Source organism: Aspergillus heteromorphus (genome assembly GCF_003184545.1).
Source record: "Aspergillus heteromorphus CBS 117.55 chromosome Unknown BO70scaffold_20, whole genome shotgun sequence".
Taxonomy (NCBI): domain Eukaryota; kingdom Fungi; phylum Ascomycota; class Eurotiomycetes; order Eurotiales; family Aspergillaceae; genus Aspergillus; species Aspergillus heteromorphus.
This window is the reverse complement of record NW_020290425.1, coordinates 180,809-197,619: the sequence shown is the minus strand read 5'-3', so window position 1 is coordinate 197,619 and position 16,811 is coordinate 180,809. Positions and strand designations below refer to the sequence as shown.

Here is a 16,811-nt window from a genome sequence, read left to right as displayed (position 1 = left end):
CTATATTTATAAAATAGACTGATTCTTGAAGAATTAGTAGCTTCTTATAGAGGGATTAATATTTTATAAATATCAGAGAGATATAGAATTATTATTAATAATCTTATAACTCTTATAATCACTATAATATATCATCTCAATAACACGACTCTTATAATTATTATAATATATCATCCCGATGACCTTTATTCCGATAGCTGGGTTATTCTATCATATTTTATTATTAAAAAGATTTAACAGCTAGAAGATTATATTTATTAATTAAAATAAATTATTAATTTATAATAAAAAATAGCTTATCTTTAAAGAAATAGCTTCTTAAGTAAAATCTTCTTAAGATATTATTAATTCTTTTTTAAATTAGAAAAAAATAAAAGAGAGATTAAGTTTAAAGATATTTCTTACTTTATTCTGAATTTTAATTTTTAAAAATATTAAGAATAAATTACTGATTTAAAATATATATTTAGAGATATATTTAAGAAATATTTATTAGAGAAATATAAGATTCTTGCTACTATTAGCTATATAAATTTAATATATAAATAAAGATAATATTATTTTATAAATAATAAGAGTTTAAAAAAGAGATAATTTCTTAAAAAATTATAATCTTAATTTAAAGATTAGACTTTTATATTAATTTAAAATATTATTATTTTTTAATTAAATACTATAGCTTAATTTAAACAGACTTATTAATAATATAATTAAAATTTATAAGAATTTTATATTTATTTTAATATTTTAAAGCAATATTTTTCTTGTTAAGTAGAAAAAAAAAATCTTATTTTATTTTATTAAATTATTATTAGATCTAAATTATTATATTTAAAAATATATTTTCTATTTATTAGAGAAGCAGAACAAAATAATAATTATTATTATTTATTATTATAAATTATAAGAAAATAGAGAAAAATACAAGCGAAATAATAATTAATTCAGTGATTATAAATTATATAAGTGTTTTTAAGAAATTACTAGTAAAATTATTAAGAAAGATATCTTAAATTATAAAAAAAATTCTATTAAAAAAAATAGTAATTAATTATAATATTTTATATATAAAAGTATTTAATATCTTGTAAATTAATATTTTATTAAAAATAAAAAAGTTTAATTTACTAGAATCTATTAATTTTTATTAGATTTAGAGAAAAAAATAAAAAAGTTAAGATAGACTCTATAATTTTAATTTCTTTATTTATAATAGAAACTATATATTATTTTTATATTTTTATTTATATCTGAAATAGTCTTAAAATCTTTATAGATTTAAATAGCTATATTAAAATAAATATTATTAATTATTAGTTTATTAAAGCTTATAATTTTTAATATATCTTGATTATTATATCAAAGATTAAAATTATTAATTAAATTATTATTTTATTTATAATATATAGAAAGTTTCTATTACTGCTATTAATTTATAAGAAGATATCTGTATTTTTAAATAATATTATATAAAAATTAATTAAGACTCTTAACTAAAAGACAGCTCTGTACTATTTTTAATAATTATACTTTATAATTTATATATTATTTTATTAATATAAAACTGTCAGTAATAATTTAATATATTATTTATTTTATTATTTTTTATTACTTAATTTACTAAAGCAACTTAAAACTTAGTAAGAATATATATTATTATTAAGCTTTCTGAAGATATCTGGCTATTAGAAAAAAAATCTTATAATTTATTATTAAATTCTAAAATAATTTTTATTAAACTTAAATAGTTTTAAGATATATTCTCTATAAATTTTTTTTAATAATTATTTTTTTATGGCTCTGCAGATTATATTATTAATATTAAATCTAATAAAATATTCTTTTATAGTCTAATATATTTCTTATTTAAAGCTAAATTTAAGATTCTATAAAAATATATTAAAAAAAATCTAAAATTAGATTAAATTTAATTTTTAAAGAATCCTACTGAAGCCTCTATTCTCTTTATATTTAAAAAAAATAATAGCTTATATTTTTATATAAATTATAAAGATTTTAATAAGATTTTTATTAAAAATTACTATTTTTTATTTCTTATTTCAGAGATTCTTAACAGGGTTTTAAAAAGTATCTATTTTTTAAAAATTAATATTAAAAATATATACTACTAAATTTATATTAAGAAAAATAATAAATAAAAAATAGTATTTTATATTTAATATAATTACTTTAAATATATAATTATATTATTTAAATTAACTAATACTTTAGTAACTTTCTAAAATTATATATATACTATATTTTAAGAATTTCTTAATAACTTTTATATAGTATATCTGAATAATATTTTTATTTTTTTATTAAATAAGAAATCTTATATAAAATATATTTATTAAGTTTTAAAAAGATTTTAAGAAGCTCAGTTCTATATAAAATTATTAAAATATTTATTTTATTAATCTTAAATTAAATTTCTGAAATATATTATTAACTCTGATAAAGTATTTATAAATTTTTAATAAATAAATAATATTATTTTATAGCTAATTTTTAAAAGTTATTATAATATTTAGATTTTTCTTAAATTTTATAACTTTTATTAATAATTTATTTAAGACTATTTTTATATTATCTTGTCTCTTATTTTTTTATTTTATAAAATAATTAACAAGCAAAAGTTAAAAAAAATTTATCTAATTTTAATTAAATAGACTACTTTTTGCTGTTTTATTATTATCTTTTAATAAATATTTTTATTAATATATTTTAATTCTACAAAACCCCGCTGTTTAGAAACTGATATATTAAAAAAAAAATAAATAATATTCTATTCTAATTTAATATTAAAAATATATTTTATTTAGTTATATTCTAATTCTGTAAGTTCTCTGATATTAAGTTAAATTATAATATTTTAGATTAAGAATTATTTACTATTATTTATTCTTTTAAATAATAATAATAATATTTAAAAAATACTTTTTAAATAATTAAGATTTTATCAGATTATTTAAACTTATAATCTTTTATATATTAAATCTAGATTAATAAAAGATAAGCTTAATAGCTTATAAATCTAATTCTTTATAATTTTATTATTAAATATAAAACAGAAAAATTAAATTTAGTAGATAAATTCTTTAAAATATTTTCTAAATCTTAAGTAAAATCTATTTCTTAAAAAAAACTATTAATTCTGATTCAAGCGTGATTTATAAGTATATTATCTTTAATAATAAAAGATCTTATCAAAGAAAAAACTTAGTTTAAATCTTAAGATATATAAAATTATTCTGAATTTAATATTTATATTATATTAAGCTTAAAAAATTCTAATAATTAAGCTAGTATAGAGACAGCTAATTAAGCTGTTTAAGAAAATTTATTTTAAAAAAAATTTATTTTTTAATCTATAATATTATAAATATATACCGCGGAAGTTTTATACTTAAATATATATAATTCTAAATTTTAAGAGATAATCTTATATTTATAGAATAATAATCCAGAGATATAATAATAAAAGATTATTATTTAATAAAAATAATTAAACTAAAAATATTAAATTATTAAAATAATTAATTATATCTATTTTAAAGATTAATATTATATTCTCTCTTTTAAAATATTATATCAGATATTTATTAAGCTATATTATAATAATCTATTAGTAAGATACTTTGGAAAAATCTGAATAAAAGTACTGTTATATAGAAAATTCTACTAAAATAGATTATAATATAATATAGCTAAATATATTTAAATTTATTTAATATATTAAGAAATTACTGCTCTAAAGTATTAATTATATAATAATCTTAAATTATTATTAATTTTATTATATTTTTTTATTAAATTAGTAATAAATTTTATTACAGAGCTGCTCTCTATTATTTAATATAAAAAGATTATTAATATTATTCTAGTTATTATTAATTAATTCTTAAAATACTATTTTTTTTTTATTATTCTGTCTATAATAATTATTCTAGATCTTGCTGAATTATTTTATAAATAAATTAAATTAATTTTTAAATTTCTTAAATAAAATTATATCTAATTAAGAATTAATCTTTACTAATAAATTCTGATTAAATTTAGTCTATAATAGCTATATAATCTTAAAGCTTTTAATTATATTTTATTCTTAAATTAATAATTAAATAGAACAGATAAATTAAATATTTAAATATTATCTTTAATATTACTTTAGTCAGTATAATATTAACTGGCTATTAATTCTTTTAAATACTTAATTTATTTATAATAATACAGATAATATAATTACAGACTAATTATTTTATAATATTCTTTATAATTTTTTATTAGATTTTTATATTAAAATTAAGACTAATTCTCAGCAGCAAGAAGTCTCAGCGGTATAGAATAAAATTAAGAAACTTAGAGAAATAAAAGAATAGTTATAAAAAATATAATAAATAATTATAAAAAAATAAAAAAAATATTATAATAAATATAGAAAGCTATTTTATTTTAAAAAAAAAGATTTAATTAAGCTATTAACTCAGAACTTATAATTTAAAAAATTAAAAAAGCTGGCTCTGAAGTTTATAGAACTTTTTTAAATTTTTAAATATATTAAATCTTAGATATATTAATTATATTTATCTGAGAAATATAAATAAATCTATAATATATTTTATATCTTTTTATTAAAATTATAAAATATTAAAAAAGATTATAAAGAACTGCTTCTGATATCTAAGCTAGATAATAAAAATAAATAGAAAGTTAAAGAAATTAAAGATTATTAATATTATAATAGTCAGAATTACTATCTAATTAAATAAAAAAAATAGTTAAGTAAGTATAATTAATAAATTTTTAGTAAAAATATAAAAAATATATCTGAAGCTATAAAATAATATTAGAAATATTATAAAAAGTATTATATATTAAGAAAATAAAAGATAATTATTAGTAAATTATTTTATATTCTTAAGAAATAAGCTATAGAAATATTAATCTTTTAATATTTTTTATTAATTATATTATCACAGATTAAATATATTAATAGATATAAAATTATTTTATTATAAAATAATAAAAAATACTTAAATATATTCAGTTATATCTATTATCTATTTATAAAATAAATAATAATAATAATCAGATTTTTTTATTATAATTTAGAAATATTTACAGAGAAAATAGACTTTAAAAAAAAATATAGAAATCTATAATTAATTTAATAATATTATTTTTATTATTTAAAGTTGATTTATTATTATTAATATCCAGATATTAAATATATATTATAATTTTTATTAAATTAAGAAAGTTCTGCAGAGCAGAAACTTAGTCTATATATCTTAGATTATTAAATAGTAAATATAATAATATTTTTATTTTATAATTATAATAATTCTTCAGCAAGGCGCGGAGGCCAGAATAAGAAACTAATTATATTAAAAAAATATAATAGATCTTAATAAACTTAATATACTTAATAATAAACTTTTAACAGAATATTAATAATAAAATTATAAAAATCTTATTTTTTAATTATAATAAGAACTTATATACTTAACAGTCTTAATATTCTTTAATAAAAATTTATAAGTATAGATATTCTCTATATTATTAAATATTTTTATAAAAATATAAATCTCTTTGTGAATAGTCTGCTTAATATTATTATTTTAATATTTTTTTTTTAAAATTAGAGTAATCTATTTAATAATTTTTATAAAATTATAAATATTTTTTAGCAGATTAGTTACAGGCTTGAAAGATATCAGTAAATTATATATATATAATATAAAGTATATAAAACTTATAGAATTATAAGTTTTCTTCTCCGCGGAATAGAAATAATATAGAATAAATATTTTTATATTTAATAGATAATTAATATTATACAAAGCACTTTTTTTAAAATTAAAGTTATTATTTATATATCTCAGATAATATATATAAAAGTTATAGCAGGCTTTAATAAAAATATTCTACTTAAAATATACTATTTTTTTTATTATTATAAAGTAATTAAGAATAAGACTAATATTTAATAAAGAAAAGAATAATAATAATATAGTATAGATAGAAATAATAAAGATTATATAAAATAATAAAAAAATATAAAGAGAATAATTATAAATTACTAAAAAAATAATAATTATAAAATAGAAGAGAAGAAGAAAGAAAAATAATATAAAAGATTTTTTTATTTATATTTCTTTGCAGAAGATTTATCTATATAAATATAATATAAAAGATTTTTTTATTTATACTTCTTCGCAGGGGATTTATCTATATAAATATAATTAAATATTTATAAAGCTATATAGAAATAATATATAATCCTGTTTATATTATATATTTCGCGAATTTTTTATTTTTTATTATCAGATTTTTATTATTCTGAATCAGAAATATATAAGATTATTTTTAATATCTGAGTTAGATAGCTTATCTTAGTAAAAAAAAATACTATTTATAATAAAATAATCCAGTTATCGGGATAAAGATTATTAAAATAATATATTATAATAATTATAAGAGTTATATTATCAAAATAATATATTATAGTAATTATAAAAATTATAAGATTATTAATAGTGATTCTATATCTCTCTGATATTTATAAGATATTAATTTTTTTATAAGAAGCTATTAATTCTTTAAGAATTAGTCTATTTTATAAATATAGACTATCTTTATTATTATTAAATAAATACATAGTGTTTTATGATTAATTCCTTATCTAGTCGACAGGCTTTCTACCCTGACAAGTAGATCCTATCACAAATTATTTAATAAAATTAATATCTCTGCTACTATAATATCTTATAAAACTTAATTTTTAAAAATTATAAAATTTTATAAAAATAATAACTCTATATTAATTCAGCAGATAATAAAATAATTTAATATTATTTATTTAATATTAATTTATTATCTGCAGAACCGCCAGGCATGCAAAGTATTTAAGATTATAATTATATTATAAAAACTTAATAATATTAAAAAGAATTTAATATATAATTATATTATTTAATAGATTAAATTAGACTTTTTTTCTATTATCAAGATATTAAAAGATATAACTAATATTTTATATAAATAGAAATATAATTATATAAATATTATTTATAAAATAATACAAAAAAATTAATTATATTAATTTTTATAATATTATTCTAAGTTTTATAAAATATAAATTATATATTTAGATTTTAAATATATATAGTAATTAATCTCTGATATTATTTTTATATTTTTTTAAATATTAAAAATAATTATTATTAAATATTATATTTATTTAGAAAATATATAGAATTTTAATAAGAAAGATTATATATTTAATATTTTAATTAAAAATTAAAAAATTATATTATCTAAATTCTTACTCTATAATTATAAAGATTATATAATTATTATATATAATTAAAAATAAGTCTTTAATATTAAATACTGCAGACTCTTTAGCTGTGTATTATTATTATATATAATTTTTAAAGATAAATAGTTAAATACTATATAGTCACAGTAATATAATAATTCTAAGATTTTAATTAATATATAAAATAAGAGATATAATAATTTAAAATATATTATAAAATAATTAATAAAAATTTTTATATTATAGATTTTTATATCTTATATAATTTAATCTAGTCAGTAAATTAATTAATTATCTTATTTTTTAATTTTTAATAATTATAAGACTTATACAGTGTTTAAATTTATTTTTATATATTAAAATAATTATATTATTTTTTTTTATTTATTTTTATATATATTATATTTTCTGCAGTTATTTAATATTAGAATTTTTAGTCTTTTTAAGCAGGTGTATAGCAGGTAGTTATATAATATAATATAAAAAATATAGATTAATATTAATAAATATAATTTTTTATTATTATATAAAACAGTCTGTAAGTAAGTAATAAGCTTAATTAATATTAAAATAAATTAATAAGACTTTAAGATATAATCTTTATATAATAAAAAAATACTTAATTATATTAGATTAAATAACTTAAATTATTTAGATAGCTTCTTATTATCTTAACTATCTTTTATCTTTAAATTATCTATATTTATTATATTAATTAATATTAATTCTATAATTTATATATTATAAAATAGCTTATTAAGATTCTCTGTCTGAGCAGAATAATAGCTTATTTATTAAATTAAATAAAAAAAATATAATAGTACTCTATTATATTATAATATAAAAATATTTTATTAAATAAAAAAAAATATATAGAATAATAATATATTATTTTATATAATATTTTTAAACTTTTACTGAGCTATATATATAATATTATAAAGATATATATTATATAGAAACTTACAGAATAATATTAAATAAAGAAAATTATTAAAAAAAATTATATAAAAATTAAGATATTATATATAAAAAAAAATAAAATAAAAAAAATCAGAAATTATAATTAAAGTCTTTTTTTAAAATTTAGATATTTAGAGATAAAATAATAATTTAAATATTTTAATTTAAAATTAAAAGATCTTTTTTAATTATTTTAATATCTTTATTTTTTATATTATATTTTAATTTATATATATCTATATCTGCGCAGATAATAATATTGTTTTAATTATTTATAATATTTATAATAATAATATTATTTTAATTATCTATAATATTTATAATATTTATAATAATAATATTATTTTAACTATCTATAATACCTGCGCGGCAGCTATTTTAATAAATTATAATTAATATAATATAATAAAAAAATAAGATTGTTAAGAGATTATATAATTTCTTTTTATTATTAAATTAGAATATTTATAAGTCTTTAATCTTTATAATAAGTGCTTTATAGTTTAATAACTTAATTAAATAATATAAAGTTGTATTTCTATCTTTAGAATTATTATAGATTAATAATCTTTTATAAAATATTATTAAGAACCCTGATTTATAGTATTATTAGAATATTTATATTTATTTTATCTTATTAATTATATATAATTATTAAATAGATTAGCCCAATTAAATTTTTGATTATTTTATTAAAAAATAACAAAAAAATATAATAAAATCGTAATTTTATAAATATACGCGATTTTAAAGTTTTTGAGTAATGCCCGAAGGGGGCGACGGTCTGTTGGGCGGTAGGGGACTCTACTATTGTTATGTCGATAGATAGTCATCGATCCCCGTCTTCCCCGAATCAGATGGCCTGTGAGTGGCAGTGACACTTGGGTAAGGCCCCGATCCTTGCCCAAACCCGCATTCCCGGTGAGCGAGACCCGGGTCTGAGTGGTCGGGGAGCTGGAATAAGCTGGGGGACCTGCGTCGTAGATACTATCATACTAAAGTATACTACTACTGGTCGCGCGTCGTGTAACGTCTCTTATCTCTATCGCCTGAGCGTCTGCTTCTGGCGTGATCGTGATCTTCCATAGTCGCTCGGAATTCGGCTCCCGTGGGCCTGGACGCTGTCCGTCCCTTCTTCTCAGAAAAAACTTTTATCAATCAACTTATCAAGATTGACTTTTTCCCACCCAGACTTGGGGTTTGAAGTTTTGAACGGATTATTGCCTTTTGCCGCCGCGACATCGCGTGATATCACATGATATCACATGATCGATAAGACACCCGCCCGAGATCCCCCACGCGTTTTTCCCCCCGACACAACCCGGCCCCCGTTACGATCACGCCTTACCGTACCGTATCGTACTGTGCTGCAGCTGTGGACTCGGAGCCTGTCTCCGTCCCGAGTTTACCCGCCGCCTTTTCCTTGGCCGTTCCTCATCAGAAGAAGAAGAAGCTAAAGCTAAAGCTAGATACTACTACCTAAACTACCTACTATTTATCCTTATATCCCGTCTTTCTCCCCCCCCTCTCCTCTATCCCCCTTTCGCGTGACTCCGGTATGCATGAGCTTTTGCTCTTCGCCTCGGTCCCCGCTCATCAACATCATGAGCTCCTCCAGCAGCTGGCCGGCTTGACGGCCATGCAGCCCCGGCACCGCGTGGAACGGCGTTTGATCTTCAAGGCCCACCGCCAGCCTGGCATGACGAACACTCGTGTTGGGGCCAGTCAGGATCTACAGGGTGCTGAACTGCAGCGTCTGAACAAAATGCTCAATGGGGGCATGTTCTACACTCAGGTCGTCGGACCCGTGGCTAAGGCCGAGTTCGGTGCGAAACCTGCCTCTGCCTCGTCCGGAGGCGCAGACGTATCCATGTCCGGTATGGAGGAAAAGCCATCTACAGCCCCCTACTCCTATGAGGACCAGCCCTGGAAACTAGAATTCCGAGACATCCCTGAGGCCGGGACTCGATCCGCAGTGACGGCGCGGCTGATGGCGAGTGCGGTCTTGCCCAAAGGTGATATCACCGTTCCCATGAATGCGTGGGGCTATAGGTGAGTTGTATCCCCCCCGCAATGGATGGGTGACTGTCTGTTGCGTGCCCCTGCATGGATCCTAGAGACTGACGGCCTGGGGTCAGCTTTGTCTCCGAGTACGTGGTGGAGGGCGATGTCTTTGTCCTGAATGACATCGTGATCTTCATGCACCGGGTCCTGCTCTACCCGACTTCTGGGGTGCAGGAATCACATGGGCCTCGCCGGCAATTGCCTGCTTACCGAGAACTCTCCCCGCTGGAACGGACCGGGAGCTATGTCCTGCAAGCTGCCATCACGGTCCAGGATGGGGCCAACCAGGAGATGATGAAGACAGCGTCGCAGCACCTGTTTGGGCTTCGGGAGCAGCTCAAGTCAGCGGTTCGTCTGGAGCAGGCAGATCGGCTGTCTCTGGACCCACGGGCGAAGTAACCAGACACTATTGCGCTTCTCTTTGACAATGTTATATACCCCGGAGCATACGGCTCCCAGTAGATGATGATACTTTTTTTTTTTCAAGAGATCCAGAAGTAAAACCAGTACAAGGATCACGTCCATCGACCTTGTTCTTCCGACAGCCGTTGGGAATTTCTTCTTTTAGGACATCCATCCATCCATCGTGCGAGGGGATTCTTATACCCGAATGAGGCAAGAGTGGCGGGAGGAGCATGTGACCTCGTGAAGGGCAGGCGCGCCTCGGCGCGTCGGACTTCCGCTTTGAATGCAAAGTCCATTAGTATCCACCCTCATTCCTCCCCATCACTTCCCCGCCACTTCCCTTTCCTGACCCCCCAATTCATCACGGAAGGTCCGTCAAGATTCTTTCAAGGCTCCAGCATCTCAGAATGGCCGGAGTGGGGGGCACCAAGCGGGCCGGATCTCCTACGCGAGCCATATCGCCGCCTCCGCTGAAACGCAAGACCGAGCCCACTATCACCAGTAAGACATACAACCTCATCTCTCCCACCTCCTACTCCAATTTTCAATCCCTAATGATGTTCCAGAGAAGGCCATGTCTTCGTTCTTCACGCCTGCTTCCCAGAAGAAGCCAGAGCAGATTACCTGGAGGATCGTGAACAACAGCGCTGTGATAGGTAGATATACCACAGAACAGGAGCACAAACGCAGTGCAGAGAAGCCCAGGATTGCCGCATTTGACCTGGTGAGTGGAGAGTGACAGACATGTCCGAAATGGAGACGAGAACGATGCCAAGTCTCTCTACGGCTCGTCGTGACATGAGCCCGAGGCTGACTGGGTCATTGTCCCTAGGATTCCACACTCGTCAGCACGGCTTCGGGGAATACCTTCCCTAGGAATGGATCTGACTGGAAGTGGTGGCATGCCACCGTGCCATCGAAGCTCAAGGAGTTGAATGAAAGCGGGTATGTAGTGCGAAGACACTGTCCCGCGGACGGGTTACCGGCTAACTGAAATCCACATATCTACAGATACTACGTAGTGATTATCTCGAACCAGAAGGCTATCAGCCTCAAAAAGGATCTAAAGGGGGGCCGCAGTGACTCTAAGAGTCTCACCAACTTCAAGGAGAGAGTGGCTGCCGTCATGAAGCAACTGGACATCCCGTTGAGTGTCTATGCCGCTACGGAAGGCGACCAGTACCGGAAGCCAAGAACGGGTCTGTGGGGCGAGTTCCTGGATGAGTACGATTTCGATGTGACCGGAGTCAATTTGTTGGAATCCGTGTTTGTGGGAGATGCCGCTGGACGGCCAAATGACCACTCGCAGGTAGACCGGTAAGACAGCCAGCCCTCCAGCCCTCCAGCCCCCCATCCAGCTCGCTAACGGCGGCTGAAGTGGGTTTGCTGTGAATATAGGAGTGCCATTTCGAACGCCCGAGGAGTTTTTCCTCAACGCTGACCCGGAGCCACTCGTGGAACCTTTCGACCCGACCTTATATCTGCAGGCAGAACCTGGCGACGATGGTGAGTCAGCCCTGCTGCCCGGTGCGATTGCGAATCGGCCAGTCTATTAATACACCAGGCTGGACAACGCAGTGCTTCCGCCCTTCTCACGCCGGAGTCCCCTCGAACTGGCGATATTCTGCGGCAGTCCCGGCGCGGGCAAGTCGTCATTCTACTGGAACTACTTGGAACCGCTGAGTTACGAGCGGGTCAACCAAGACCTCCTCAAAACAGTGAGAGAGTCCACACGACCTTTACCAGAACCACGCAGCTAACCCAATCGAGCGCCCCAAATGCATCAAAGTGGCCAAGGAGCACCTTGCAGCCGGCCGATCCGTGGCTGTTGGTACGTAGACACACGGGGCTCTTCCCTTCCCTTCCCTGCCCTTCCCCAAGAACACCACCACCCTTGCATATTACTCCGACGTTCTACAGCATCCAGTCCCGGATTCCAGGTCCGGTCCAAGTCCATTCTGCAATCCATCCATCCCTTCGCCCTCCCTCTTCCCCCCTCCCCGCAAACCTCCCGATTTCGAATCCAATCTACTCCCTAACTGGACTGGATGGTTCGCTAACATATACCTACCTGCATGGCCATGCGCAGACAACACCAATGCCGATCCAGAAACCAGAGCCCACTGGGTCGCCGTCGCGAAGGAATTCAACGTTCCGATTCGCTGTATCTATTTCACTGCTTCCTCGGCCCTCTGCCGGCATAATGATGCGGTCCGTGCCGCGAATCAAACCTTGGTATGTCCCTTTCGGTGTGTGCGCGCGCGCACTGCATCTACTATTTCCCTTGTCCTTCCATCCTTCATTGCATCCATCCATCCCACCCTCTTGGTTCGCTCGTCCCTCCTCGAGGGGTAGCGATCCACCAGTGCCCAGAACATCCATACACATGGAGTACACACATACTACCCCAAAGTCCCGAGGTTGCACGCTGCGTCGGCGTTGAGCCACCATCCACTAGTAGTGTCCACCCACCCACTCACCCACCGCATCTCGATCATGCACCCGAACTCGCAGAGGCCCTCATCCTCCCCCTCCTTCCCCCCCCCACTGATACAACTACCGGTAGCACTTCAAGGCTCAGTACCACTAACCCATATTTGCATGCATCAGAACCCTGAATCCCGAACACCCCTTCCCGGAATCGCCTTTGGAGATTTTCTGCGTCGCTTCAAGGAACCCACCATGGAAGAGGGATTCCAGGATATCATCCAGGTTGAGTTCCGATTCAAAGGAGATCAGGAAGCGAAGCGGCTATGGGGACAATTCTGGGTGTAATATATAATTTATACTAGGACTAGTACTAGATAGCTGACAGACTAGGGTCCGGATTGACTGAGTCTGGTTCTTCCGCGGAGAACTAGTGGGAAAGCCCTGGAGCGGACCGCCTGATGAGGTGATAAGCGGTGCGAGTTTCTCGATTGGTGTAGCCGACGATACCCAGGCCCGGGTTACGCATCAGACAATCTGTCTGGCCCAGCTGGCCCTTGGGAGGAGTAACTGCACTGCACGATGGGAGTTAAGAAACAAAAGTACACTGCATATGCATGCGCTCAGCAAGGGTGGTAACCATAATTATTCCTCTTCGAGTGGGTGGCTGCGTAGGTAGGTCTAATCTCTATATACACATATGCATAAAAGAACAGGCATCGAGGCTTTTGTGTGGGGGCATCAACAAATGAAGTCTATGTATGAGGTACAGTGGACTGTGAAATTCAGTAGAATAAATCAACCATGCCTTTGGGGGTATAAGACAGAATGCAACACCGGTAGCGCCCTTGCAATGGTCTCTTTTTTTTTTCCCTTTGTCACTTGGCAACCCAGCCACTTTTCTTATCTTAATCTTTCATAAGTCTTTTGCGAGCCGACCCCCCTCCCCTGTCTCAGATCCGCACGCGCGCTCTCCCCAGTTATTAGACATATAGTCATGCAAGGAATACATCGCTGAAGAGAGGACACAAAAGCACATGCCGATCAGAGGCCGGCATTACTATTACATGTCGGTGCAACAGAAGAGGGGGGTAAACAGATGCAAAGGGTTCAAACATTAAGGAATGGACGGCGCTCTGCGAGTCAGTAGTCGCAGGCGCACGAAAGTCATCATCAGTCATCATTATCCGATCATGGATCATAAGCAGGAGATATAACCGTCAAGACATGTAAACAATAGGAAAGGCATAACTCATGACACGCTGAAATATCATCCAAGAGGCGTTCAAATCATAAGATGTTGTACATCAAAGCCTCCCGTGGTCTGTCTATCATCATTAGATGGCCCCATGACAGTGCCATGGGGGAAATCAGGACCGTATGACTAGATCCTGGAAGAATTTGACGAAGTTGCGCTTCAACGAGCGACTACGGCACAGCCCCGAGCCGCTCGTCGCCGGCGCAATCTTCATCGGACCCACGATCTCCCCATCGCCCAGCTCGGGAAACTTGTCGTCGTGCAGGCGCGGGATCTTGACCGGATCACATGGATCACAGTGGGATTTAACCAAATGGAGGCGAGGGCCCTCAGTCAGCACCAACTCAGACTTCATCGCTTCGTAGTGACGTCGCCATTGACGGTTGACTGACCCCCATTTCTCCTCCGTCAGCTTGTAGATGGTGGAGGTGACGCCATAGTGTTCGCCCGTCCGGACCAGGTGTCGGGCAAAATTGCACTGGGCCAGATCCCAGTCGGTACGTAGCTGTTGAAACGACACCATGTCACAGATTTCGGGCACGTACGGCTCAGGCTGGATGGTGAAGTTGGCATGGCCAAGTCTGTTTGCCCATTCGTCATTTGGATCGGAAAGGGTGAAGGGAGGCGCGTCTCCCGACACCGTGCGCACTGTACTCGCTCGTGGGCGGTTGAATGACGCGACAGATGGCTTGGAGGATAAAGGCGGGGACGGCAGGCCCGCCAACCGTGGATCTAAGATGGGCCCGCAACCATTGAGGCCATCATCGGTCATGTCCGCCACCGAAGGCGATTGCAATGGGGAGTGGACGCGGGTCGTGGCTTGGTAAGAGGGCTCGTCGCCCATGAACGGCGGCAACAGGGGGGTCGTGGCTTGGGGAGCCGAATCATCCTGGCTGTGCCGATTTGCCTTAGCGATGTCGATCGGTTGGGTGCCGGCCTCACTAATGGCCTCCTCGAAGATGGTTCGGGCCGGCGACGGGGGAACTTGGATCGAGTTGACCCGCGTAAAAGAACCTGTGATAGGGCTGGCCATGACCGAGGACGCCGAGTTGGTGCGGGAGCGCAGCTGCGTGACGAAAACATCGGCACCGTCGGGGCCATCGGAGGCACGTTTAGACTTCCAGCGAGTCGAGATGGTGGAAATTCGGGAGCCGATACGGGAGAGGCCCCGGGCGGAGATGCTATCGGAGCGTCTCTTTTTGGGCGAATGGGCCATATCCATGCCGGCATCCGTCAGGTCGTAACTATCGACGGTGTCGAAAGAATCCAAATACGAGTCCTCCGCAATAGATGGTTCTCGGTCAAAATGTTCTGTAGCGTAGAGCCGGTTAGCAAAATTTAAGAAGTATGTCGGAGAATAAAGGCGAAAAGGCACGGGGGCTGGGAGCAAGGGCAGCGGGGAACGTACGGAAATAATCGTCCTCGAGATCCCTGGGTTGCGCCCCACAGGGTTCTTCCTTGACCCCGGTCAAGGGATTCCGCGAGGAACTCTCCATGGAATTAGCGTGTCCCGGGGATGAAACCAGGGACGAAACCGAGCTGGAGAAACGCGTGTGGCCTTTGGCGGAAAAGAGAGACACGGCGGGTGAAACAGGTGTGGACGAGGTGGTGGTCCAGGGCGACGGGGGAGGCTGACGGGTGGAGGGGGACCACTCGGCCATGACTTCAGAACTATCCCGCCGTCTTGTGTCTAGAAACTGGGTGGGTTTTAACATGATGGGCGAGAACTCCAAAGAGCCCAACAGGCCAGGCGAACCCGAGCAGCTGGCGGTGACTGCGAGCGCACGGATGGTGAGGCTTCCACTTCACGTGCCGGGACAGGGCGAAACGGACGTGAGGAGAAACGCGAAACGCAGGGGAGGCGGTAGGCTTCAATTTGAAGGAAGACGGAACATCATCCGGTGATCGATTGATTGCCCAGACCGGCGGGTTTTGTTTGCCCAAGCGTCGTCCCTTCCTAGAAAAATAAAGCGGTTTCCCCAGGACACGAGCGGGTTTGGGGGGATGAGAAAGCAAGCAAGCAAGCTGGGAGGAAAAAAGAAAGAAAGAAAAAGATAGAAGGGAGAAGACAGGCAGGTTCGGACCCAACAGGGCACAAAGAGTCCGAGAAGGCTCTGTGGTGTCAGGGTCGATGTTTGTAAACGAAACAACGTGGCGGTGGGAGAGCAGCAGAGGCGTGGATTTGGGGGGGGGGGATGAACCGGCAGCAACCTCGGGGGCAGCAGGATTGGGTTGCCGGAGACGGAGAAAGCGCGACTGCTTGATTGACAGGCTTGGCTTCGGGATCCAGAAGTACGGGCTGAAGGAAGGAGTCACGGCGGTAGGGCAGGCAGGCAAGACGTGGAGCCTGTCGGAGGTCGCAGTGGA

At 32.2% G+C, this 16,811-nt stretch overlaps 4 protein-coding genes across 4 annotated transcripts; 3 read left to right on the top strand and 1 right to left on the bottom strand.

Annotated features, from left to right (window-relative positions):
• Positions 1-1,934: 1,934 nt before the first annotated feature.
• Positions 1,935-2,132, top strand: BO70DRAFT_295281 (uncharacterized protein; the record flags this gene model as incomplete). Its single annotated transcript, XM_025539506.1, has 1 exon — positions 1,935-2,132. A coding segment is annotated over one exon (198 nt), but the record flags the coding sequence as incomplete, so codon positions are not given.
• Positions 2,133-9,431: 7,299 nt separating this feature from the next.
• On the top strand, positions 9,432-10,755 carry BO70DRAFT_340022 (mediator of RNA polymerase II transcription subunit 18; the record flags this gene model as incomplete). Its single annotated transcript, XM_025541269.1, has 2 exons — positions 9,432-10,342; positions 10,429-10,755. The coding sequence occupies exons 1-2, from the start codon at positions 9,849-9,851 to the stop codon at positions 10,751-10,753; spliced, it is 819 nt and encodes a 272-aa protein (XP_025397574.1). The 5' UTR covers positions 9,432-9,848.
• Positions 10,756-11,090: 335 nt separating this feature from the next.
• On the top strand, positions 11,091-14,025 carry BO70DRAFT_430703 (putative DNA 3'-phosphatase Tpp1). The gene is made up of 9 exons (XM_025548178.1): positions 11,091-11,260; positions 11,326-11,483; positions 11,592-11,704; positions 11,771-12,076; positions 12,138-12,265; positions 12,338-12,477; positions 12,530-12,590; positions 12,849-12,994; positions 13,370-14,025. Exons 1-9 carry the CDS (start codon positions 11,167-11,169, stop codon positions 13,532-13,534), a joined length of 1,311 nt encoding a protein of 436 aa, XP_025397573.1. The 5' UTR covers positions 11,091-11,166; the 3' UTR covers positions 13,535-14,025.
• Positions 14,026-14,472: 447 nt separating this feature from the next.
• Positions 14,473-16,457, bottom strand: BO70DRAFT_91637 (uncharacterized protein). The gene is made up of 2 exons (XM_025548839.1): positions 15,853-16,457; positions 14,473-15,755 (listed from the first exon to the last, which is right to left on the bottom strand). The coding sequence occupies exons 1-2, from the start codon at positions 16,157-16,159 to the stop codon at positions 14,557-14,559; spliced, it is 1,506 nt and encodes a 501-aa protein (XP_025397572.1). The 5' UTR covers positions 16,160-16,457; the 3' UTR covers positions 14,473-14,556.
• Between the last annotated feature and the right edge of the window lie 354 nt (positions 16,458-16,811).